Source organism: Lycium ferocissimum, chromosome 7, assembly GCF_029784015.1.
Source record: "Lycium ferocissimum isolate CSIRO_LF1 chromosome 7, AGI_CSIRO_Lferr_CH_V1, whole genome shotgun sequence".
In the NCBI taxonomy this organism is placed as follows: Eukaryota; Viridiplantae; Streptophyta; class Magnoliopsida; order Solanales; family Solanaceae; genus Lycium; species Lycium ferocissimum.
In genome coordinates, this window is record NC_081348.1 from 35,586,651 (window position 1) to 35,610,830 (window position 24,180).

Here is a 24,180-nt window from a genome sequence, read left to right on the forward strand (position 1 = left end):
TTTTTTTGTTTTAAAAGTATCTTGACACGTGAAATCCAATTGATCCACGCTAGAGTTCCGTTAAAATTAACAACAAAGACAAGATCTTTTGCTAACGCCAAAGGTTGAATAATCCCAAAATATAACACAGGGTAAAATTTAAATATTTTGTATGGTTGATGAAACTTTTTGGACCTTTTCCCTTTGTTAATAAGGAATAGCTAGATTGGTCTAATGGTATTTAGCGTTGCAATGACAATTGACATAGGCATTGAAACTTGAATATGGAGATGGAAAACGAAAAGAGGAAAAGATCTCTTTATAAATTTGTACTTGACACATTTTTGTGTAAAGTAAATCTGCAACTATTAAACTACAATTCAATATTTTACATTTATGCTCGCTCCATTTCATAATGAGTGATGTTTTACCTTTTTCTATTTTATTTCACAATAAATGGTGTTTCACAAAATCAAGAAGACATTCATTTTTTTCTTCCAATTTTACTCTTATTTAAATAAAAATGGAGTTTAGGTTAAGTTAGTAGAAACTCTTCTTTCAGGAGTGAGTAATTTTATTAAGGAGCAATGGTCAAACTAAAAATATCACTTATTACTAAAAATGTATTAATAATACTAAGTAGGCGTTTGGCTATGAAAACTAAATATTTTTCACTTTATTTGAAATTTTGGAGTTGGATTTGAAGTTAGAGTTGTGTTTGGTTATAGTTTTTGCAAAGAATATTTGATTATTTGAATGTATTGAAAGTGAAAAAAGTGAATACAAGATATTGTGTTTGGAATTTTCATGACCAAATGCTGATTTTCAAATAGAGTGAAATAATTTTCCGGGAAAAAGTGAAAAAATTTCATAGCCAAACGGGTCCTAATAATCGAACAATTTTACTTCCTTAGTTTAAAACTTCAAACTTAAAACTCTGATATAAACGAAAATTTCCCTAGAAACCTAGCAATTCCTTTTACTAGTCCCTTATCTTTCTTTTGTTTCACTCAAGTACACTTTACTGGAAGAACTTGGAGTTTCCCACCCCGCATAATTTCGATTCCATTGAATTAATATTTGCAACATCTATCTCTCTGTGTGTGTAATATTAGGAGAAACACCTAAAAAAAAAAAAATGCCGAGCGATGAAATTGCAGCGTTACGCAAACGCCGTTATTTTCCTGGAAAACGAAAACCCAAGTCTTTCAAGAAAAGAGGTAACCCAATCATATCCCTAGTTTAATTTTGTTAAACCATTATGTTATTTCTTGAGAATCTTTGTTTTTTCCCTCAGTGAGATTCAAAGCAAAACGGAGAATTAAAAAGGCAGCAGTTTTTTAAAGAAGAAAGGGTTAGTCCACTTGTGAAGAAGTATTGGGTCCAAAGATATGATTTTTTTTTTTTTTTTTTTGTTGTTGTTGTAAGATATGACCAAGTAGAATTAACAATCATAGTCCTAGTTTTTATCTGCTACAATCTTGAAATTGGTTAATTTGTTAAAGCATTGTGTAACTTGAGAATCTTTGTTTTTTCCTCAGTGAAATTCAAAGCAAAATGGAGAATTAAAAAGGGAGTAGTTGTTAAAGATAAAGAAGAAGAGGGGGTTAGTCCACTAGTGAAGAAGTATTGGGTGCAAAGATATGATCTTTTTATGAGATATGACCAAGGCATTAAGATGGATGAAGAAGGTTGGTTTTCCGTTACGCCGGAGAAGATTGCCGTCAGGCATGCTGTCCGTTGTGGCGGCGGTGTCGTCATTGATGGTTTCACTGGAGTTGGGGGCAATGCTATTCAATTTGCAACTATGTATGCAATGTTTCTTGCTGAGTCCTTTTGTGTTCTATTCCTTTTTGTTTTTCTTTGGAAAATTACACCCAAATACCATTCGGCCATCTAGTTTACAGAATATGTACACAGTGTATAGGTAGTGTATACTTTATACTAAATATACACATACTATACGAATAATATACATACCTATACACAACTTATACAGCTGAAGTGTATAGGTAGTGTATACTTCGTCCATGTTGGTAAACTAGTTGGCCAAAGGGTACATTTAATTAAGTTTCCCCTTTTTTTGTTTTTTTTTTGGGGGGGTGGGGGGGGTGTGGGGGGTCTTCTTTTAGCTCTGCCTGTAGTACAAAGAACAAGAAAGATGGAAATGAATCCATTATATAGTTCCTCTACTGTTATTTTCTTGCACTATTATATTTCTCTGTGCATCGTTTTATTGAAATTCTCCTGTAGTATAATGAGTTTATACTTGCTCGAGTTACTAATCTTTGTAAAAGGTTTCATCAAAGCTCTGTGAAGAAATAAAGTAGATCTTGTGGACAGGTGAATTTCTGTGAGATTGTATGAACGTTATGTTAGTCAAATTGCTTATGTCTACAGTCTCAAAGAACTAGTAAAATCGGGAAGAAACACTAAACAAAGCAAGCTTCTGGTAGAGAGGTTGTTAAAGATGATATTTTCCTCTATGTTGCTGTTTTGCTTAGTTATTTTCAGATAAATTTACTTAAAAAGACTCTTGTTGTCTTGCCGTGCAAATCTTTTACGGCGATGATTCATAAATCTAGTCCACTTGCTCTCTGTGAGCTACATGCGTCATTTCATTTGCTAAAATCTTGTCTCAAAAAGACAATTGCTGTCTTGCAGAGATGCAAATTTTTATGGTGATGATCCACAAATCCAGTGCACTTGCTCTCAGTTACCTATACCTGCATCATATGAGTCTTGCAAAATATCTTCTTAAGGTTATTGATGAGAGTACGGTGCTTGATGGCCTTGAATGGTAGTCTAATGATTTTGATTTTTTATGGTTCTTAGTGTCATAAAAGATGTATTGTAGTTTTAGTTCTACTTTTAATTTTTTAATGGATTTTACTATCTTGAAAATTTCTAAGTTTTGTATATTGTCTTATTGTTTAAGAGGGGCAAAAACAGGATATTCCCTTACTTCATTTACTTAGGGCTGGGACATTGCCATGTGCAAAAAACTGTGTCCGAAAATTGTAAAGCAATTGCATAACCTAAGATATGTTCCTGTTTTTAAGAATTCCAATAGTAGATATGATTATATAGAAATCGGTGTTTTGAATCCCAAAAGGAACTATGCCACTATTATCCTTTAGATATGATTATTTAGAAATCGAAGTTTTGAATCCCAAAAGGAACTCTGCTACTATTATCCTTTCTACTTCCCTTGCCACATTGAGGGCCCATCCACTCACCGTCTCATGGCTCCGTCAAGACTTTGGCGTTCTCAGCGCAATGTCCAGACTTCATGTAGGAGCATGTCTCAAAAGCGATAACCACAACTTATCTCCCTTCTGTATCGCCTTGCAGTTGGACTTGACCTATGTCTTTTACCTTGCATGTTGGAAGCTGGTAGTTTTTCTTCGGATCAAGACAAAGAGACCTCATTCGTACATCTAATATGGAAGGAGAGCAATAACTAGTTGTATGCCAAACTTGTAGAAATAAATTTAACATAGGTATTGCTGCTGTGGGTCAATCAAGAACTTGCTATTTTTTTTCTCTGATGTTTCAATCTATACTAGTAACCTTAGACTGATGTCCATGATCTCGTCATAGGTGTCATCCCGTCATTGCAATTGATATTGACCCTAGAAAGGTCGCATTGGCTTTTGAAAATGCAAAGATATATGGTGTTGAAGATCATATTGATTTCATTGTTGGAGACTTTTTCCAACTGGCCCCGTACTTGAAGGTACATCACCTCTCTCTCTCGATAGTGGGTAATGGGTATATCGTCTCTGTTAATAGCTATAATTTCTTTATCGAGATGAAGTCAATAGAAGCTATAACGTGGATCCTATCCAATGCTAGTTGGCTTATATAAGTGGATCATGCATTTGTTTTGTTAGATTAACCTTCTATACCTAGCAGTTTTTAACATGTTAATGATTTTTACATTTGATACGAGGTTCTTGCTGCCCCAATATTATCCTTCTAGGTTATTAAGATTTTAGAAAGGAAGGGTATGGCTTTCGAGATTTGACTGATAGCAGCATGAGACTTCTGCATATTGGAGTTTGAGAATGGTCAAATGTGTGAATCCTTTAACCATGGACAAGAGTGAGGCTGTTTTCATGCTTTAGGCGATTTGGTATTAAGATCAATAAACGGTTTTGTTCAGTCATCATAAACATGATGACTACTGATTTGGAACTCTTGATTTAGAGATCCAAGTAACTGCTGCTTCTAGCTGGCAGTTGAATTACAACTTTTTTGGGTCTAAATATGGCTCTGATTAACAAAAATGATAAATATGGCTCAGATTAATGAAAATTTGACTTCTGGTATCTTTAATTTGTATTTCGTCATGTTAAAACCAGTGTTATCAAAAGCGAAAAGCGCGAAAAAAGCTCTAAGGTCAGCTGGGGCTTTAAGCGCGAAGCGCATATAAAGCGTGGGCTTTAATGAAAAAAAGCGCAATGGTGCAAAATACAAATATATATATGTTTAGTCCAAGATTAATAATAATAAGCATGAATAACAAATATATGGACAAAGAAATTGTAAAAATATTAAGATAAAGTGAAATGTCAATCATCTAGTGTCACCTCCTCAAGAGAGGCTCATTGGCAAGGAAAAGTATGTTTTAGAGCCTTGATGACGACACTGAAGCGCACATAAAGCGAGGCGAAGCGCTCAACATGTTTTGAGCCTCGCTTTACGGCTTAAGCGCGCTTAAAGCGCGCCTTTGATAACACTGGTTAAAACTTTGAAATTATGACCTCATTTAGTTTTCAATTTTGAAACCAAAATGATTTAAAGAAATTTATGCCTAGCAACAAGTTCAAACCTTGCCGCAGAAGAAATCCAGGTAAATATGCGGAGAAGGGTAGAGTGGTGGCCCATTATCCACTGAGTTTTGAAGAGTGTGCCACTGGACCTCAGGGATTTCTCGGTTATCAAAAGAGAAAAATTGTGTCTAGCAAACTGTCTTCTGTAACACCTGTACCATTATGTCAAACTAAACTATAAGCTTTTCTGCAGTGGTTGGCATTGCATGGCTTTTGAAAATAGACGACAGAGTATCTTGCTTTGTCTAGTGAGGTCAAGTCTATTGTTGTTTCCATGTTATGATATATGGTTCCAGATTCCAGATTTGTCTCTACAAAAGGTTGTTAACTTCTGTCACTTGAAGGAGCCTAAAGTTCAATAAAATATTGACACCCTGTGCTTATTTGTTGCTGGAAGCAGCCTTAAGTTACATAAAATAATGACATTAGATGTATAAAGTAATTTCCTTGTTCACGTAGGCTTTGAGGATAAGTAGTATACCGTTTCATAAGTAGCTGCTAAAACTTCTAAATGCAGAATTCTGACCTTTTACTAAAGAGCATCAGTTCATCTCCTTAAAAGTTTTAAACAGTGAGAGGATTTTAAATTACCTGATGATAGAATCTACTTCTTGCTATGCCGTTGTTCCACTTATGTTGGAGTAGGATGAAACTAAAGCATGTTTAATCTTCATGTGTTGGATAGCTGCATATTGGATCATTGATTATGTGTTTGTGTACCTTCATCGGCGGATATGTTCGCAGAAAAGTAAGGGATTTTAGATTTTCCGAGGATCAAAACATGAGGCTGTTGCATGGTTTTTTCAGTATTGCATATCGACAAAATTCAGGAAAACTAAAATATAATTCCCTGTTGAGGGACTCCCACTCAATCCCTGCAATTTTCTCAATTTTCCTTTGCAGTTTCTCTTCTTAAATGTTTCCATCTTCTCTTACTAGGGGGACGTAGTATTTCTTTCACCGCCATGGGGAGGTCCAGCATATCTGACACAGGAAACTTTTACCCTTGACTTACTGAAGCCAAAAAATGGGTATGCTCCTTATGGTTATCTAGTTGTTTCTACACTCTGGTTTTGGCTATATGGTAACTTTCTTTTAAAGATTTCATCATCAGTTGGATTTTTGAGTAAGTTCTATGTCGAGTCTTTTTTCACTATGTTAAGAAATAATTTCCATTCTTGTGTTGTGTTTTAATAACTTCCTTTTTTCCATTTCTTTACCCCTTAGTTTTAGTGTTAAATTACCTCAAGAACTTTTCTGTAGAGATAAATATGCCAAAAAAAGGCTGGTACAGTTAAAAGGTGGGAATCATTAATAAAGCTTGATCGTCAGGCTTTGATTTATATAAAATTTCCCAGATCCAGCGTGCAGTTGAGAAGTGGGTCTAGTAGGAGATAGATGGAGTATATAATCTTCAATTTCTGTCATGATCTATTAAATTAACTCTGGTATCTCTTGTTCCGTCATTAATAAGAGTTTTCATTCCTTATGTTCTGCTCTTGTGTAATTCGAGCTTATATAGTTCAGATACACCTTATTTCTGTCTAACAGGATGACATTTGTTTTGTTGATAAGACTCTTTAAGTTACTTATTGTGCAGTTATTCATTGTTCCAAGTTGCTCAAAGCATAGCGCCAAATGTCATTATGTACTTGCCTCGCAACGTGGACTTACTGCAAGTTGAAGAGCTTTCTTGGTTGTCTTCTCCGCCTTTGAAAGTCGAGGTAATCTGATTCTCTTTGTTGTATTAGCATGGGGTGATAAGTAGTTCACTAGAGCTGGCTTCCTTGTGCAGATCGAAGAGAATATGCTTCATGGGAGGTTGAAGAGCATAACTGCTTATTTTGGTGACATTGCATTCTCAGAACTCAGCATGTTTGAACTCTAACCGGAGTCTAACAATGTATTTGTAATTTCATGAATCTCTATATCCATCAAAGGATTTGTCAATAGTAGAATGTACATATGAGACACTGTATGGTCTCTAGTTAACTCCTGTTGTTTAAAATTTTTCATGCTACGATGGATTAGCACTGTATATGGCCAGGGTCAAATTGCTGAGCTTATTAAAGACAATGAAACTGGAGGTTTGCTGATTAATGAAAGACAGCTGCAGTTTTGCTTTTTAGTGGAAACAGAAACACAAAAAAGCGGTTGGCTCCAATTGTTATTTTGATGATATTGAAGTCTCTACAGTTTTATTTTCTCCAATTTTTTACACCAAAGTAGAAACATTATTTTGTAAGTAAAATACTATATTCCTTTTCTCCTGGCTAGATGATGGAAAGAATGGGCCTGGGAGTAAGACTCTGGACCTAAAAAGTCATAATTTGTATATTTGGCACTAAGTTGATTCTTCTATGTACACTAGATGTTGATGCCCGTGAGGCCTAATATAAGCTAACGACAAACATAATATTAGTATGACAACATTTTCGTTCAAAGAAGTACGTACAAGAAATTATTTGGTTTCATTTCATCTCAAAGTTTTTGTTCCGTTGAAATCTTTACATTCTATTGGTCCTAACCAAAACTTTAGTAGTATAATTTAATAAAGTAACATAACTTATTATGTTTTAATTATAAGAACATTCAGTTCTTAAGCTGTAAAGCACTAAGAATCTAACATTCTATCTGTTTTTTACTATCGCTTAATGCTATAAATTTATTAGGTTTGCAAAGATATATATTTGCTTCTTAGATTGAATTGTATTTTATACAACAACCGTGAGTCATTATACATTATTCTCCTGAAGGTCAATCATTTCTTATTTACCATTCACAAATAAAAATTAGAAAGTTCAGCGCATAATTCAAATGCATAATTTATCTCGACAGATAGCAGAAAAGTTGTTGACATGATACAATATTTGCGTTTGTTCTTCTCTCATAATTACAATGATATATTGTTAATAAGTACTTTTATCATTTATATCAATTTACTGAAAATATTATCATGTAGTCTCACATCATAAATGTATTTTCTTTAAAATTTAATTTAAAATTCTACTAAAGTTTATGTTATATAGTTACACATCAAATTAATTTTTTGACCCATATATTTTTCTTTTATTTCAAAATTTGTTCTTATTAATGTTAATTGGTTATATAATTTCTCAAATTGCAATTATTTTATTCATTATTTTGTCAGTTTTTTAAATAAAAATTCACTTGAATCTTTTACTTATATTACTAATAAGTTGTATGTTCAAAACACGATTAATATAACACTATGGTTTGTGCTCCGTATTCAAAACTTTATTATATTAATGTTTGCTACGAATACAAAGTTTGCAAAAATTTATTAATACTTTTTAAAAGCGAAGACTTGTTTAAAAGGAAATTAGTTTCCCCTCTTTGAGATAAAATAATAGCAATATTTAAGCATCAGTTGATAACTTGAATTTTAATTCGATTAATTTAAAGATGTAAAATATTCTATTGTTAATGTATGTAGATTGGACCTAAACAATACTTATTATCAAATTTTGATTTGGATAATTCTAAAATTAAATCAAATTTACATTAGTTCAAATTATTAAATTAATTTTACATGTTTAAAATGAAACAAAGTAGAAATTTGATTTTCTATTTAAACGAAAAAATACTGTTTTTTAATTTTTGGTGAATATTCTTGGTTTAGCTCATTTTACTTGTCGTGTTGTCTTTTGCATGTTTTTTTAAGGAAATGTCAATTAGAATTATAATTTGACTAATTTACCTTATTTATTATTTGATCTCCATTTAATATTATTTTTTCTTTTACGACATTAATCTCTTTTCACATTTATTAGAGTAAGAATAAAAATGAAAAAGTAATTAAATTCTATCTTATTTTAAAATATAAATATTTTAAGTATATTTATTTTAGTAAACATAACAAATAAATGACGTATTAATAAAGAAATACAACAGTTAAATATCTAGATTAAATCTCAAGCTAATATAAGAAAAGAAAGGAAATTGTATGGTTTGATTACTTAACCTTTTAAGAAAAAGAATAATATAGGGTCCACGTTTTTTGTTGTACAATGATTTCACTTGCTCCCACTAATGGGTTGATACGCATGTGACAATGAATCCACCATTATTGACTTAATGGGGATAGGTGGACAACGAAACCACCCCAAACTCATGTTTTTATAATAGTTAAAAAATGTATATCATAGATCAGTTTGAGAGTGTTTTATTTGTGCGCACCGTTTTATCTGAAAGGAAAACGATTTATGTGTTAATCTTAAGCCAACCAATAAATGTTCATGAAGTTTTAAGCATGGGTTGTTATCACACATAATTTTCATCTGTCTTTAGGACCACCCAAAGGAAATCGTGTCTGACTTCATCTTCATCTGACTTTGGGGTACTTCAATGCCAAGAACCCCTCAGTAAAGAAGCAAAGTGGTGTAGTATTAATTTTGGTAGAAACTAGCAATAATGTTGGGTATCACTTAATCAATACATAGATGTATTTGGTGCTCAAAAGTGTTATGCAGCAGCCTTTCCTAAAGAGCTTCCATGAGCTCGTTTTGTCTTTAGCATTCATCATGAGTAAAAACTTCATAACATGTAATTTGTAAAAACTTCATACTATGTAATTAAAAGCACTTCAACTAAGGTATTTTCCTTTCATAGTTTAGGACAAAATAAAGTAGATCGAAGAGGTATTACTAGGAAAATATTCCAGAACATTAATGAAGAAAAAGAAGAGAATGTAGGTAGGCAGGTGGTTCTACAATTTAATGTGATAGCTAAGTGCAAATGTGCAATAGTTAAGCATTTGTTGCTGTTAGAGGAAGGGGAAGGTTTAGTACTTGAAATGAGAGAGAGAGTGCTAAACTACCAAGTTATGGCAATGAATTAAGAGGATGAAACAGAGTTTCACATGGCATTGCATAATCATGATAAATTAATACAGCAGATCATCAACGATTGTGATAGATTGGCAAGTTCCTCCCTTCTTAACTACAGGTCTCGGGTTCGAGCCATTGGATTGGAGTCACCTTTACTCCTTTAGTAGGGCGTGCTTTACTATTCCAAGTGGAACTTTCAGATGCGAATTTAGATTAAGCTGCTCAAAATAGTTACCAAACATCGGGTGAGATTAATAGCATAAAAAGGGAAGATAAATTGATGCAGCTAAGAGGATGGTGTGATTATAGGAGGTTATGTGTTTTGCTTTTTCACGTTAATAACTTTTATTTATTATGGACAGTTACCTATAACTATCAACTGCATAAGAAGCTGTTTACATTATCAGTGTATAGATGGACTTGTCGCACATATCACATCTGCTTTATATCCAACTATGACAATTTAAAAGCTACAAACAATCCAAACTAAATATATTAAAATTTCACTAGGTCAAGTTAATGACTCCTTAAGGACTCGGCTGTTTTTTTATACCAAATTTCTGCACACAGATTTGAGATGGCACTTGGTACTATTCTTGGGCTCCATTCACAGGAATCCCAACAAAATTTCAATATCTGACTTCGAATACTTTTGCTCCTTGTGGACAGCAACAAGAAAAAGTTCCAACTCTGAAGCTACTGATCAGTTGTACACTTGTACTGTATTTGCTAAAAATCTTGACCCTTACAGATCCTCTATTGTACTGCTACTCTTCTGTTATCATCTCTGATTCATTTGACCATCCAAATTCAAAGCTTATTATATATCCCTCCTACCTTTTTTATGAGTAGTAAATTTGTTTCTACCAATCATCATCATAATATTAAAAGTGAGAATAAGTTGTTTTAACTACTGAAGTGCTTCACTGAGAAGAGTAGACACTATCTTTCAGGAGTCTCTTTCAGGGCTAAATTAATTTGGCTGACCAATTAATGTTTGAGACAATTCATTTTTCCCTCATATCCGAACATGACTTAACAATAATATAAAAGTTTCAAGTCTGATGCACTGATAGTATAAAAAATATTTATATGATCAGGTCACTTATACGGTTGAGGTGTGGTTTGCTAACTAGTTGGTGGTCTTGATCAGTGGCGGAGCCAGGAATTAGGCGAAGGGTGTGCAAATTTTCTTCTCACTTATGTTAAGTGTGTGCAAAATTAAATATATACTCATAATAGCGAACATTTAACCTATGTATACCGTGTAATTTTTTGGCGAAGTGTGCACCTGACCACCTCTCCCCTAAGGTGGCTCCGCCCATGGTCCTGATAGTTTAGGTAGCAAACTCTATAGTTAATAACCTAGTAAATTCAATACTAGTTACTACCTAACTTCCTATAACATGTTACATTACACTAATAATGTTAAAAGTCTTCACACTATCCCTATTAGCTACCCCGTACATAACTTGCATTCATTATAGAAATACTGTCGAATATGCAACTCTGTCACTAGCAAGTACTAAAGCCCCACTGGTTGTTAAGTCATAAAGAGAAGCATTCCTTCTCCACTCTCCTCACTTCATTTTATCCATCTTTTATATAGTACCAGATATTTTTCACAACCTCAAAAACTTTGTCCCTACAAGAAAACACATATTCATACAGAAAGAAAGCTAAGATATGAACTACAAGAAATTAGGAGGGTACAGTAAGATGAGAGGATTTATGTGCCAGTCTGAAGTGTCAACTGCAGTGTGCATGAACTGTGATTCAAGGTCAGTTATCGTGCCGGTGGCCCCGCGTAGAATGTTGATGGAAGAACATGCAAAATTAATTAACAACTACTCCAAATGTACTAGGTTAGGGGATGTACCTCGTACACTTGGTTCTATGCCTATTACTACTAATGCTACTACTATAAGTAGGAGATCAAGAAATGCTGCTGATGCTGTTGGTTCCTCTGTTTCCTCTGTTCCTGTTTTGACTATTTCTAAGAGAGATCAAGAAAATGGTTCCCAAATTGTTCCTTCACTACCGTCATCCCAAATTGTTCCTTCACTACCCTCATCAGATAACTCCTTCCAGGTTACATTTTTTTCTTTTTCTTTTTTATGATCTTAAAAGCACTTTATATTTACTCATTGTGAAAATACTATGCAGGTAGTTGTGATGAGAGTGTCACTTCATTGTCAAGGCTGTGCTGGTAAAGTGAAGAAACATCTCTCAAAGATGGAAGGTACATTACATATTTGATATTTCTACGAGCTATTTTTGCTAACTCTGTTTCCCCTGTTTTTTTCTCTCCTACTTGATAATTGGATTTTGGAAAACGGAAAAGTCAGTTAAGAAAATATATTACTGCAGTTTCATCTAAAAATTAAAAGTTTAGATATCATCAGGGAAAAAAGAACACGACATATTTTTCTTTTTCACAGTGTCAAATTGTAGTTTTTCTTGTCTTTTTGTTTTTCTTTGCATTTGGAGGTAAGTCATAAATTGCAGCTAGAAACAGGAGAGAATTATTAATGATGTCACCAGAAAGATCACGAGCCAATGAGTGTTCTTCAATGACTTCAACTTGATGCACAAGATTTGCCATTTTCCATGATACATTTTGGAAAAAGTTGCACAAATTTGCATGCCTTGCACTTTCAAAATTTCTTTTACTTGGAGAATCTAACTTTATTATTATATAAGACTGATCATGAAAAAGATTCATATAATCAACCCTATTCATCTAAGATTGAGACTCAATTGGTAATATTTTAATATTTTTCTCTCAAAGTAGTGGGAGTTTGAGCTATCATGATTCATGTCCACTAATGATCATACTAAATTTTAATCCGTCAAAGGATTAGAGTTTCATGATTGCAATTTTTGACTTTCTTTTGCCCAAACCATAGTTCTTACAATATTATAGAAGGGGAATTTTGACTATGGGTTTATTGAATTAGCAGGGGTGACATCTTTTAGCATAGACTTGGATAGCAAAAGGGTAACAGTGATGGGACACGTGTCACCAGTTGGTGTGTTGGAAAGCATATCGAAAGTGAAAAGAGCTGAATTTTGGCCCTGAATAGTTGTTGAAGAAGAAGCAGAAGAGAAGTGTATTACCTAAAAGTGACCAAACATTATTGTTTTTGATTTGATCATTGCATGAACATGAACACAAAAGAGAGACTTATTAAAGAAGTAGCCAAACAGAAACCTCGAAAGTGTTTTTGGCATTTGCTTTCTATTTAGGTAGTGTCTGTTTTAAATTCTATGGTCCCATCAATCCTCATTGATGAAAAGGGCTGCTGTGCAAAATTGTTAACTATCATCATGTGAACAATGCCAGTACTGATGCTGATTTCCTTGTCCCATATATAGCTTGAGCCTTCTTTTTATATGTATTTTTATGTCTAGTATTCCCCAAATTAAGCCTATTGTCACCTATTCTTCTCAAGGTAAAAACGATCATTTTAATCGATTAAACAGAAACCTTTTCTAAATTTTGGACGTATTGAGTCTCTTTCCATTCCATACTTTTTCCAATCAATATATATGTACAATAGGCGTATTCACCTTTCCCCGACCCCACGCATAATGAAACAGTGCGCCTGACTGATCTCTTTTTTTTTTTTTTTTTTTTTTTTTTTTAATATGTAGTGATTTACTAATAGGTGTTTCGTACTTGAATTATCTCCAGACACTACTTCTCCAGTGGCTTACCTAACTTTCTAAAACAATCACAAATTCTATGTCCAATCAAATACACAAAGAGTATACTGTTTAAGTCCTCTGGTGCCTGATTAGTGGATAGGTGTTAACATTTCAACCTTACAGCGGCAAGGGAACTTATGAAACATGTTCTGTAAAAATTATCTTTTGTTATTCCACGTCCACTCTCACATGAACCAGTCAGTCCATTTCTATGCGAAATAAATGTACCATAACTATTGAGTCTCATCGTAATATACATTTCATAAATATGCTAAATATACTGGTTTCTATATCAGAACACACTTTGCTCTCTACATTCTTACCTCTTTAAAGATTTGAAAGCAGCCCATCTCTTCTTCCTGTTTCCACATTATAGGAAGGCCCATTTGTCTGTGCCAGTATTCATCATACGACATTATCAGTTTAACACTCCTATACTCAAGACATATATTGATCAACAATTGGTGTTATTAGCCTCACATTTTAGCACTTTCATCGTCTTTTGCAGTATTAATTCCAGTGATTGTTCTTATATTGGTGTGTGTGTGTTTGTGTGATGCCTCGATTTATCTTCCTTCTCTTACAATGAGAGGGATCCGGCTCCTCTCCATTTCTTGTTGTCTTCATTTCCCCAAGTTTACTTGGATGGATGACGCATGTCCCATGTTAACATCTATATTTACTTAATTAGAATTGGGTGTCAACCATAGTTTAATAAATATTTCCATAAATATATTTGCCCCAATTAGATCCCCAATTGGAATGAACTACATTTCAAGTCCCTGCATTACCTTTTAAATACTATCTTTAACGAGTCTGTACTATAAGTTAACTAGCAATAAGTCAATAACACATCCACTTGCCTGATCACTAGTGAGTAAATGAACTTTTACTAACTAGAGTTAACAAAAGCCACCTAATCATTTCGTGCAGGCAAAGCTTGGGCTGTTTCCTACGCTGCATGGGCTTCTTCCGCCTCCTTGTCCAATGATGCATATCTTAACCAATATGCTTGAGCCTTGAGCATATGATCCACTTGTGAAATTTATAGGCTTGTCACATGCCAATTTTAAAAAGTAGTCATGCTTATAGAGATTGTATTAGGCCCCGGAGCATTTTGATTAAAATCCATGTGTCCAGCTACTTGAGAGTTTCTATTTAATCATCAAACACATTAGTGGGAAGGTGCATCCTATGCAAAAACATCTCCCTACACGCTTGTTCAGATCTACATTGAGACTCAAAACCTCGTAAACTCTACATTCTCCCTTCTTCCCTTGACCGCTAAGCAAGTAATATTCATTTGATTACAAGGATAAAAGTATAATCTCGAGATAGAATCCTATGATTACTAATCTGGGAATAAAATAATCAAAACTTTTCTCTCGAAGTCCTTTATGAAAGTCAAGTTGAGTAGGGATCTAGTAACTCAGTTGGTTGGCTACATGAACTTTCACCTTGTTGGTGAGAGTTTGAATTCCCACATTGTAATCCCTTCTCCATTTCCCTTCCCCTACCCCTTATGTAATAAAAAAACAATTTAAAAAAAAAAAAAAAAAAAAGTCAAGCTGAACAAAAAACAGGTTTATCCAATTTAAAACGAACACACATTTTATTTTATATTATATTTCGTATTATTTCATTTTTGGTCCAATAAACCAAACATTTACCAATGAAATTATATACACCAAATACCTTATCGTTATTCAATCCCAATATTATGATTCCCACAGTAGAACCTTGGGCCGACTTTTTTTGCAAACCAAACGACCGTAATCTACTTTCCTATACAAATTCACGCAATTCCTTTCTCTAGATATTTAAAATGTTGAACACGCTAGAATCCAAGACTCAGAGCCAGTACTGCAATGGTAATCCTGACCCTTGTCTTGTGTAAACGAGTCCGGAACCAAAATGCCCCCAAAAAAATCACTTTGATTCAAAATATCCCAATAAAAAAAAATGTTACAAAAGTATCTTTAGCGCAGTAATTTACTGCGCTAAAGCAGTTCACGGAGACGGAGTCATTAATCGCTTTAGCGCGATTTTTTCTTGCGTTATAAAGCGATTTTAAAAAAAAAATCTATAACGCAAGAAAAAACTGCGTTATAGAAACAGTACCAAAAAAAAATTGGTCAACTTTATTTTTTGCAACACTTATTGTTTTTTTTTTCCATATTTTGACCAATGATTAGTCGTGTGTCAAGACTCCGAAACATCAATATTTTATATAGACCTGATATTTTTTCTGCGTACAATAATGTAGGCTCAATACATCAAGGACACGTATACGTACGGATGGTCATTTTAGGGGTTGAAAAGGTGTCCGAAGTAAGTTTTGTTTGAAAAAACTTAGTGTTTAACTGTAAGGTTATTTTAATCAACTTTATATGTCGAGAAAATTAGTCAGCTTTATTTTCAAAAATTGAAACCGCAGAAGTGAAATTGACATTCACAGCTACATTACTCCGGGATTTTTACGTTGAAATCTATTGCGTATCATCATCTTATAAGTAAATAAAACTGAAAATTTCACGCCAATTTGGGGAAAAATTGAAATTGAATGGGATAAAAGGTATTTTTTTTAAAAATCGGCTTGGCCAAACCTCCTTGCGGCTATTTGTCCGCATAGATCTCGAAAAAATATGTAAGCTAAAAAAAAAAGCGTAAAACGGACATCCGAGCACAAAGTTATGACCATCTAAAGTTTGACCACTTTACAACTAGTTTTTCTCCCTATATTTTTTAGAATTATATTTATATTTAAAATAAAGTTATGCCTTGATTAAAAAATAACACGCTTAAATCAAAACCTTAAAAAATAAAACACTTAAACCTTAAACAAAATTTACTTCGGGTACCTTTTCAACCCCTAAAACGACGATCCGATCGTTTACGTATCCTTGATGTATTGAGCCTACATTATAGTACGCAGAAAAAAATATCAGGTTCTATATAAAATATTGACATTGCAGAGTCTTGACACACGACTAATCGTTGGTCAAAGTATGAAAAAAACACTAAGCGCTGCAAAGAAAAGATTTATTAAAATAAGATGTTGCAATCTTTTTATGGAAAAAAACACTAAGTATTCTTTAAGTGTATTATTTTTTAATGCGTAACTTTATTTCGAATATGTTGCAAAAAAAAAAAATCGCATAAATCGGACGTCCGAGCGCAAAAAATCGCGTATATTCGAAATAAAGTTACGCTTTAAAAAATAACACACATAAGCTAATGACAACAAGTCTTCAAACAAAAATGGACGTCTATGTATATAGAACACTTAAACCTAAAGTTTATAAACAAAACTTACTTCGAGCACATTTTCAACCCTAAAATCACTATCCGAACGTTTACATATTCTTGATGTATTGAGCCTACATTATTGTACGCAGAAAAAAATATCAGGTTCTATATAAAATATTGACGTTTCGAAGTCTTGGCACAGGACTAATCATTGGTCAAAGTATGAAAAAAAACACTAAGTGTTGCAAAAAATAAAGTTGGCCAATTTTTTTTTTTTTGGTACTGTTTCTATAACGCAGTATTTTATTGCGTTATAGATTTTTTTTTTTTAACTGCTTCTATAACGCAGTAAAATACTGCGCTAAAGCAGTTAACGGCTCCGTCTCCGTGAACTGCTTTAGCGCAGTAAATTTACTGCGCTAAAGGTATTTTTATAATATTTTTTTATTGGGATATTTTTGGTTCAAAGTGATTTTTTTGAGAACATTTTAATTCCGGACTCTGTGTAAACTGCCAAGGCCCTAACATGAAAACGTATCCTGACAGTATCACACTTCAATGAAAACATACAGTGAACACACCATAAAGTGTTGTTAGTAGGCGTTTGGCCATCAATTTTGAAACCATAGTTTTAAATTAGCGTTTGGCCATCAATTTTTAATCGTGATTTGAAATCTAATTTGAAATCATGATTTGAATTCAAATCATCCAAAAAAATATGATTTGGGTTTGAAATCATGATTTCAATTTTTTTAAATCTAAAATTTAACCCATAAATTAATATTTTGATAAATATTCATATTAAATTTTCAATTTTATTGAAATAAAATTTAATTAATTAATGTTGCATTTTTTAAAAAAACCTTCTAGTAGTGTGTTAATTTTGTTATAAATTATGATTTGCTTTAAATAAAATTGTATAACAAATTGAGAATGTTTTGATAGTTTTCACAATTTGTGAAATTTTTATGTCTATAAAAAAAAATGCAACTTAAAATATTCAAATTATATGTCCAAATATGATTTGAAACTATGATTTGAAATCAGATTTCAAACCATAATTTCAAACCATGTCCAAATGAGGCCTTAATCTCCACAAGCAAAGAAAAGGGACTGTAAACTTTTACTGACACACAGGAAAAATCAAGCAAAAAGAGTACCAAGCTTCAGTGGCAGACATAAACGATAAGAGCCTGTAAAACCCCGCACAAGAAAGAAAAGGAACAGTGAACTTTCACCATACACGTTACTGACATAAAAGATAAGTCGAAAAAAAATATTCAACATAAAAGTAAATATCTCGCCCACTTTGAATAAAGGTGGAACAGTAAAAACAACTCCATTAATCTATATTGCTAGTAGCGTCCAATCTAGTTGGACATTTGTAAAAGCTAATTTCTTTTAGGCAATAATAATAATCGAAAACCAATTTATATTTAAATGGAGCGAGAAGTAAACATTGAAAAGAGATATCATCCAAATAAGAACCTCATAGGAAAACAAGTGACACTGCAGTGTCATCCCTATTTACGCTGGTCTCACAAATTGACCTACCTCTACTATAGAATTAGAGTACACCCAACTAGCAAAGTTCAATGACAAAACATCACAACAAATCTGTGCTGCTCTAACGCAAAACGTGTTACTAAAATGTGCTTAGAACGAACAGAAAAAACATGATCCTAAAATGTGCTTAGAACGAACAGAAAACTGCAACGACTGCGGTGAGAACCAATTGCCCAACGGATAGAGCAAGTGTAGTAGAGTCGGAGCTTCCTGGAGATGGCACTGGAGCAGCCTCATTCACACCCCCAGCGGTGGTTGGAGCACCAGCCGACATGGTTGGTGATCCAGCATCTGGAGAAAGACCTGTAACAGCAAATAGACAATGCCATCTTTTTTTTAGATAGGGGATGCAACATTCTCATGGTTTCACATACATCTCCATAACAAAAATTAAAAGAAAATACTAATCAAACTTTTGACAAGAGAACTGAAGTTCACTAGCCTCTTAAGGCAATAAATTTTTAGAAGGATTCAACGAGAATCCCACTCATTAAAGATCCACATAACAAAAGAGGAATACAAGACATCAAAAAACTGGTAGAGGAAGTAGCTTCTGGGATAAGTGAGGTCGCAATATGCAAGAAAAATACCTTCCTTGCACGTATCAACTTTTAGCCAAAAGAAAATGTAAAACAAGTTAAAAAGAATCACGTGTAGCAAGAACCAAAACAAATTCCCTTCAAATTCCGAAAATATACACATGTAGAGTTCCTCAAGGATCAAGCATGCCTACCAACCAAATATGGCATAGCATAATCACGTGTGGATTTTTCTTCCAACGGCCACTGTGATCTAATTCAGAATATATCAGTTAAGCATAATAGTCAAATTAACTAGGTGATCACATTATGTCAGTTCTGTTTGTTTCAGTTTATTAGCTTTTCAGTGTTCGAACAACCAAAAATGGATTATTGATGAACTTAATCTTTATCCTCATCTTTATCCATCCACATCTCCAAAATAGAATGAGATTCTTTTTTATATTTTAGAATCGGATTGCAGGGTAATCAACTAGAAGTCCAGATCTAGGGATTATTCACCTTCACACTCATCAGAATAACTTCTTTTTTTTCATGTCTACAAATACTTAAGAATGTGATGTCATATTTTAAACAATCTTAAAGAAGCAACAATAAACATTTAACCCAAACAAAAAGACCACAGTCAAACCGACATAAAAAGAACTATAAAAAATTTATATACGCCAGATCTGTACGTACCAGGAGCCGCTCCACTGTCAGGACTCACTGCACAAATACAAAACAAAACAAAGTATTAATTAAATCTCCAATTATATTAACTATTACTCCTAGTTCTTAACCATAAACAACAGCATGTGATAAGGAAACTGTTTTTGCTATGAAAAAAAAAAACAAGAAAAGAAGATAATATTTATAAGGAAAACTCACATCCACAGTTACTAACAGAAGGAGCAGAGACATGGCAGGCAGCAGGAAGAGCCATAGCTTTAGTAACATTAAGAACAACACCCAACTGAGCACTATTCTTAAAACCTTCACAAAGACACTCTGCATCAGTTTTCAACACCATTTTCAGGCCTGAACAGCAAGTACCTTCTGGTTTCTTTTCTGTACTTCCATTTGTAACAAAAGACAAACAGTCAGCCAAGTTTAGTACTAGGTTATTACAGTCTACTGCAGGTGCAGGGGCTGAGTGAGATGCTGATTCTACACTTGTAAAAGAAAAAACACATACTGTAACAAGGCAAAATAGAGCAAATGAGTTTGTTTTGGAAGACATATTTTTGAGGAAAAAGGTGTGGGGGTTTTGAGGAATGGAGAGAAAGTTTTGGATTTTTGGATTTGTAGAATGAAGAGGAAAGGTTGGAATGAGTGAGGGTATAAATTGAGTAAAAAGAGAATGGGTCGGGTTTGGTTCGGGTCGGGTTGTGGCCTAAATATGGAAGGACACGTGTATGGAGAATCCTAAATTAAGGTGTCCTCTTCTGCTGAACCCTATTAAATGTCTTACCTTTTATTTTATTTTCCTCTCCTTTTTTTGTGTGCTGGTTTTCTTTTGTAGAAAACAAAAATCTTTTAATTGCTCCCAAACAAAGTTTTGCGAGCTTGTCATATGTACTACTTCCGTCTCAAATTATTTGTTATTTTTTATTTTAGATCCTTATTAAAAAATAGTATTAGTTAAGAGGAGTATTTGACCTACTTATCTTTATTTATGTCTTAGTTCTAATTTTTCTTTCCATTAAACGTTTACTCTCCATTAATAACAAAATTCGACCAAGGTTAAAATGGGAAAGTATAATTAATTATGCCTTGAACTCTTACAATAATAAATAATTTGAGACTAACTATTTTTAGTAATCACGATAAATAATTTGAGACGGAGGGATTAGAACTAGTACTCTCTTCGTCCATTTTTACTTGTACGCAATATTAAAAATAGATGTCAACATTTACTTGTCCAATTAAAAAAATTCAGAGATAATTTATCATTTCATACCTATTTTACATTTGTTACTTATTCTTGGATTGTAAACTTTAAGGATGATTAATCGCTTCACAGCATTTAAAGTATGTTTTATTGATTTCATTCTATTTATGACTCCTTAAAAGTGTGTCAAGTTAATACAGAACAAGTGAAATGAGACGGACTGAGTATCATTTATGAAGTCTGCATGGGATAGGACTCCTCATTGAGTTTATCTTGCACTCCATCTCTTATTACGTTTTGATTGTAAACAACTAGCAAAATTACACGAGTACTTTTCACAAATATATCATGCTAATTTGCCTATCAGGTTTAGTTTTTCGATACACTATTTTGGACACGTAACTAATAGAGGTAGAGAGATAGACCAATTAGTAACGGTCACGATACGTTAAGATTTGATTTATTCTGCGATGTTAATCTCTGTTTAATTCTCTACAAAAGGATCTTATTCGTGACTCGTTTAGTGAGGGGTGTTTTCCGTAGTAAGCATTGAAACTTATAGAGGAGAAATAGTCTCAATTTACCCAATAAAACAAAATAATAATAAAGAAATATAATCTCATTTTTCACGTCAACTGTTTGATTTTAAGTAGGCAATGTGAAAGTGAGAATTTGTGCTATTTCATAGCCCGATTTTTCTTTTCTTTTTTGTCGCAACAAGTTTAAAAGGGAGAAAATGTTATCTCATGACTATGATTATGTGGATATTCGGACCCATAACAATTTTATTTCAAAAGTGGTAAACCAAACGTTTAAATATGACCCACGAGCCTTTATTTTTGGGAGCAAATTGATTAACAATGGGAAGAACTCCATTGGACTTTGGCAACGGCTCAAAATGAAAAGGAAACGCCGTATACTCCTAAATTTTCGCTGAAAAGGCCAAAAAACCTCTGTTTATTTTTGTTTTTTGTTGAGAATGAGGCTCTTAAATTACCACCAAATTAAAATATTCCAACACTCATTAATTAATAGTAAATATACCAACAAATGAACTGCAGACAAATTCATGTTACGATGAGAATTAAAGCAGAGACATTTTGATTTCAGCAGATTGATCTTTTTTTGGTACTTTATTTGGCCCAACAACAACAACAACATAGCCAGTGTAATCTCACAAGTGGGGTCTCCCAACATCATTAACCACTGCTGAAAATCTTCCGATTCCTGTTTTTTTTTTTTCTTTCTTTTTTCTCCTTCCAAACAATGCTCGAGACATGACAATGTTTGATGCGATGAAAAAGCAGCACAATTCAAGCGTAAAAGGGGACGGAATATTTGGAGACAGCTAATTGAGAGAAAATGTCCTCCCTGTATCATGATTCATGAGATGTTTCTACCAAAAATGCTTTTCTTTGGCAATTATAATAAATCTCTACAAAAAGACCAACCAAAATTCCTAGGCATGCAAATCCTACTATGATGATAATTGATGCATCATGCATGCTCAATTAAAAGAAATAAAGAAGATAACACTTGTGGAGTATTAAAAAATGTAATTGGACAAGTTCCTTTCACATTTGAAAAAGGGATAGAGTGGGACTTTAGGCCTAACTTGACGCACAACAACCACTTTTTCCTTGTACAGGATTTGAAATTGAAAACATGGATGGAATTACCAAAAAATAAAAATAAAATACATGGATGGAATTACTGTGATATCTCAAAATGAGTTGGAATACTAACACCTTTTACGCTGTCAGATATTATGCGGCGCAAAGTTTGAATTCCATCCATTTTCAAACTTGGTCAGCCACCAGTTAAGTCTGAGTCTTCAGTAAATGCCACACGTCACATCTTGCATGCTAATCTTGCCTAGTGCCACTCACTGTAAAATCCATACATCATAATTGCATCGCCATGGAAATTTAAATTTTTTGAATTCGACTGTAAAATTTAAATTTAAAAGATGTGACAATACATTTCCTTCTTTTCAAAATCTATTCCATCCGTATCATCTTTAGTATAGTTTACTAGACAAGGAATTTAATTAATTTGACTTGACACCAGAGGAGCTAGACTGCAAAAAGTGGGTTCCATAAAATCTATAATAATTTTGTTTAAATTTTATATTTACATAAGAATTACTCATTAGTATGTAAAAATTATTATTTTAAACTTCAGTAATTCAAAAAGATTAAAATTTTGAATTCAAGTTTCAAATCTGGGCCCTATCTCTATTTGAGTTCATTTTAATGTAGATCATTGCTAAATCTCTTGATTTCATGATTTTGCTTATAACTACAACTGTACGAATAAGGTTAAATGAATGAATTTTTGCATGAATGACCCCCAAGTGAAAGTGCAAGTGCAATAAGAACATTAGCTGGCCCTAGGAGCAAAAAGTTATGGTTGATGATTGATAACGGCGTTTTCTTTCTTCATTTTTGTTTTTTCAAAAACAGGGTGCTAACTTAGATTAAGAGGGTGCTAACTTAGGCCCCGTTTGACCATAGATACCAAAAAAAAAATTCACTTTTTTTAGAATTTTGGAGTTGGAGTTGTGTTTGGCTATAATTTTTGAAATTATAGTTTTTGATGAAATGTAGTTGTAAAAAAGTGAAAAAAGTAATTTTTTTTTGAAAAACAAGTGTTTTTAGTTTTTGGTATTCTGAAGTTGTATTCAAAATTCTCATGGCCAAACGCTGATTCTGGAAAAAGGTGAAATTTTTTTTCTAAATAAAGTGAATAATTCTTATGACGAAACGGGAGCTTAGATTATCTTTTGAGAACTGTTATTTTTTTTTTTTTTAGAACTGTTAAATTAAAATATATGTGAAGTCCACTCCTCAAAATGATGAGCTACACTGCTTTTTCCTTGACCAACGGCTGTTGAATCACATACTTTTCATCTTTCAATTATTTCTTTTATTAATATATGTGAAGCATGTGGCTCCGCTATGATTTTGATTCGTTGAGCTCGCGCATCTCAATGGTTGCATGTTTTGGTACCACCACCAAGTGTTAGAAAAATGGGTACACATCATCGAACAAAAAATGACTTTGAGGCGTGAAAAATCGACTTTTTTTATAAAAATATTGTCCGTATATAGATTGGAAAAAATACAAGTAATTTCTTTCGTGATATGATAAAGCTCATATTTATACATGCGGATTTTTTGCTATTTGCTACTTTAAATGTGTCCTTATATTTATAAAAATTGGACTTTTCAGAATAGTCATGTCCTTTCACCAATAAATATGGGGCAAAATACATATATATACATCTTTAGAGTAAATATTTACAAAACGCGACGACGCTTTTCGGTTTAAGATATAAGAGAATACTTACAAACCTATACAAAACCCAATTAGACGGCCAAAACCCATGGAATCACGCAAATACCGTTGGTTCCTACTTCTTCCCATAATATTTCCACCGCGATTTTTCTCCCCCATTTCGCTCAATGTTTTCGCCTATCTCTTCGCTTTTCATTGAGGATTCGAATGTGGTTGAAGAAACAATTGCAACGTTGATAAACAATCAATTCCTCAATCAAAAACCATTGAAGTAT

The 24,180-nt window shown here is 33.3% G+C and overlaps 2 protein-coding genes and 1 long non-coding RNA gene across 5 annotated transcripts; 2 read left to right on the forward strand and 1 right to left on the reverse strand.

The window, feature by feature from the left end:
• The first annotated feature begins 943 nt into the window (after positions 1 to 943).
• On the forward strand, positions 944 to 6,922 carry LOC132064654 (uncharacterized). 3 transcript variants are annotated; one of them, XM_059457717.1, is made up of 7 exons: positions 944 to 1,199; positions 1,277 to 1,353; positions 1,521 to 1,788; positions 3,583 to 3,718; positions 5,757 to 5,848; positions 6,418 to 6,541; positions 6,613 to 6,922. In XM_059457717.1, coding segments are annotated over exons 2-7 (714 nt in total). In that variant the 5' UTR covers positions 944 to 1,199; positions 1,277 to 1,352; the 3' UTR covers positions 6,706 to 6,922. The 3 variants fall into 3 exon arrangements, with proteins under 3 accessions (XP_059313700.1, XP_059313699.1, XP_059313701.1); XM_059457718.1 differs by having other exon boundaries at positions 947 to 1,199; positions 1,277 to 1,333; XM_059457716.1 differs by lacking the exon at positions 1,277 to 1,353 and having other exon boundaries at positions 946 to 1,199.
• A 4,791-nt stretch (positions 6,923 to 11,713) lies between these two features.
• LOC132062777 (uncharacterized) lies at positions 11,714 to 13,040 on the forward strand. The gene is made up of 3 exons (XR_009416250.1): positions 11,714 to 11,758; positions 11,834 to 11,909; positions 12,631 to 13,040. It is a non-coding gene; the product is annotated as an uncharacterized LOC132062777 (long non-coding RNA).
• A 5,002-nt stretch (positions 13,041 to 18,042) lies between these two features.
• On the reverse strand, positions 18,043 to 20,040 carry LOC132064656 (non-specific lipid transfer protein GPI-anchored 11-like). Its single transcript, XM_059457719.1, has 3 exons — positions 19,603 to 20,040; positions 19,414 to 19,440; positions 18,043 to 18,496 (listed from the first exon to the last, which is right to left on the reverse strand). The coding sequence occupies exons 1-3, from the start codon at positions 19,952 to 19,954 to the stop codon at positions 18,321 to 18,323; spliced, it is 555 nt and encodes a 184-aa protein (XP_059313702.1). The 5' UTR covers positions 19,955 to 20,040; the 3' UTR covers positions 18,043 to 18,320.
• Positions 20,041 to 24,180: the final 4,140 nt, after the last annotated feature.

Bases quoted from the DNA above. Each gene is read 5' to 3' on its own strand.
- LOC132064656 (XM_059457719.1), bottom strand. From the start codon at position 19,954: ATGTCTTCCAAAACAAACTCATTTGCTCTATTTTGCCTTGTTACAGTA. The intron at 19,441-19,602 runs GTGAGTTTTCCT...GTATTTGTGCAG, and splicing joins TTCTGTTAGTAACTGTGGAT to TGAGTCCTGACAGTGGAGCG. The intron at 18,497-19,413 runs GTACGTACAGAT...TTGCTGTTACAG, and splicing joins TGACAGTGGAGCGGCTCCTG to GTCTTTCTCCAGATGCTGGA.
- LOC132064654 (XM_059457716.1), top strand. From the start codon at position 1,118: ATGCCGAGCGATGAAATTGCAGCGTTACGCAAACGCCGTTATTTTCCT. The intron at 5,849-6,417 runs GTATGCTCCTTA...CTTATTGTGCAG, and splicing joins TTACTGAAGCCAAAAAATGG to TTATTCATTGTTCCAAGTTG. The intron at 6,542-6,612 runs GTAATCTGATTC...TTCCTTGTGCAG, and splicing joins CTCCGCCTTTGAAAGTCGAG to ATCGAAGAGAATATGCTTCA.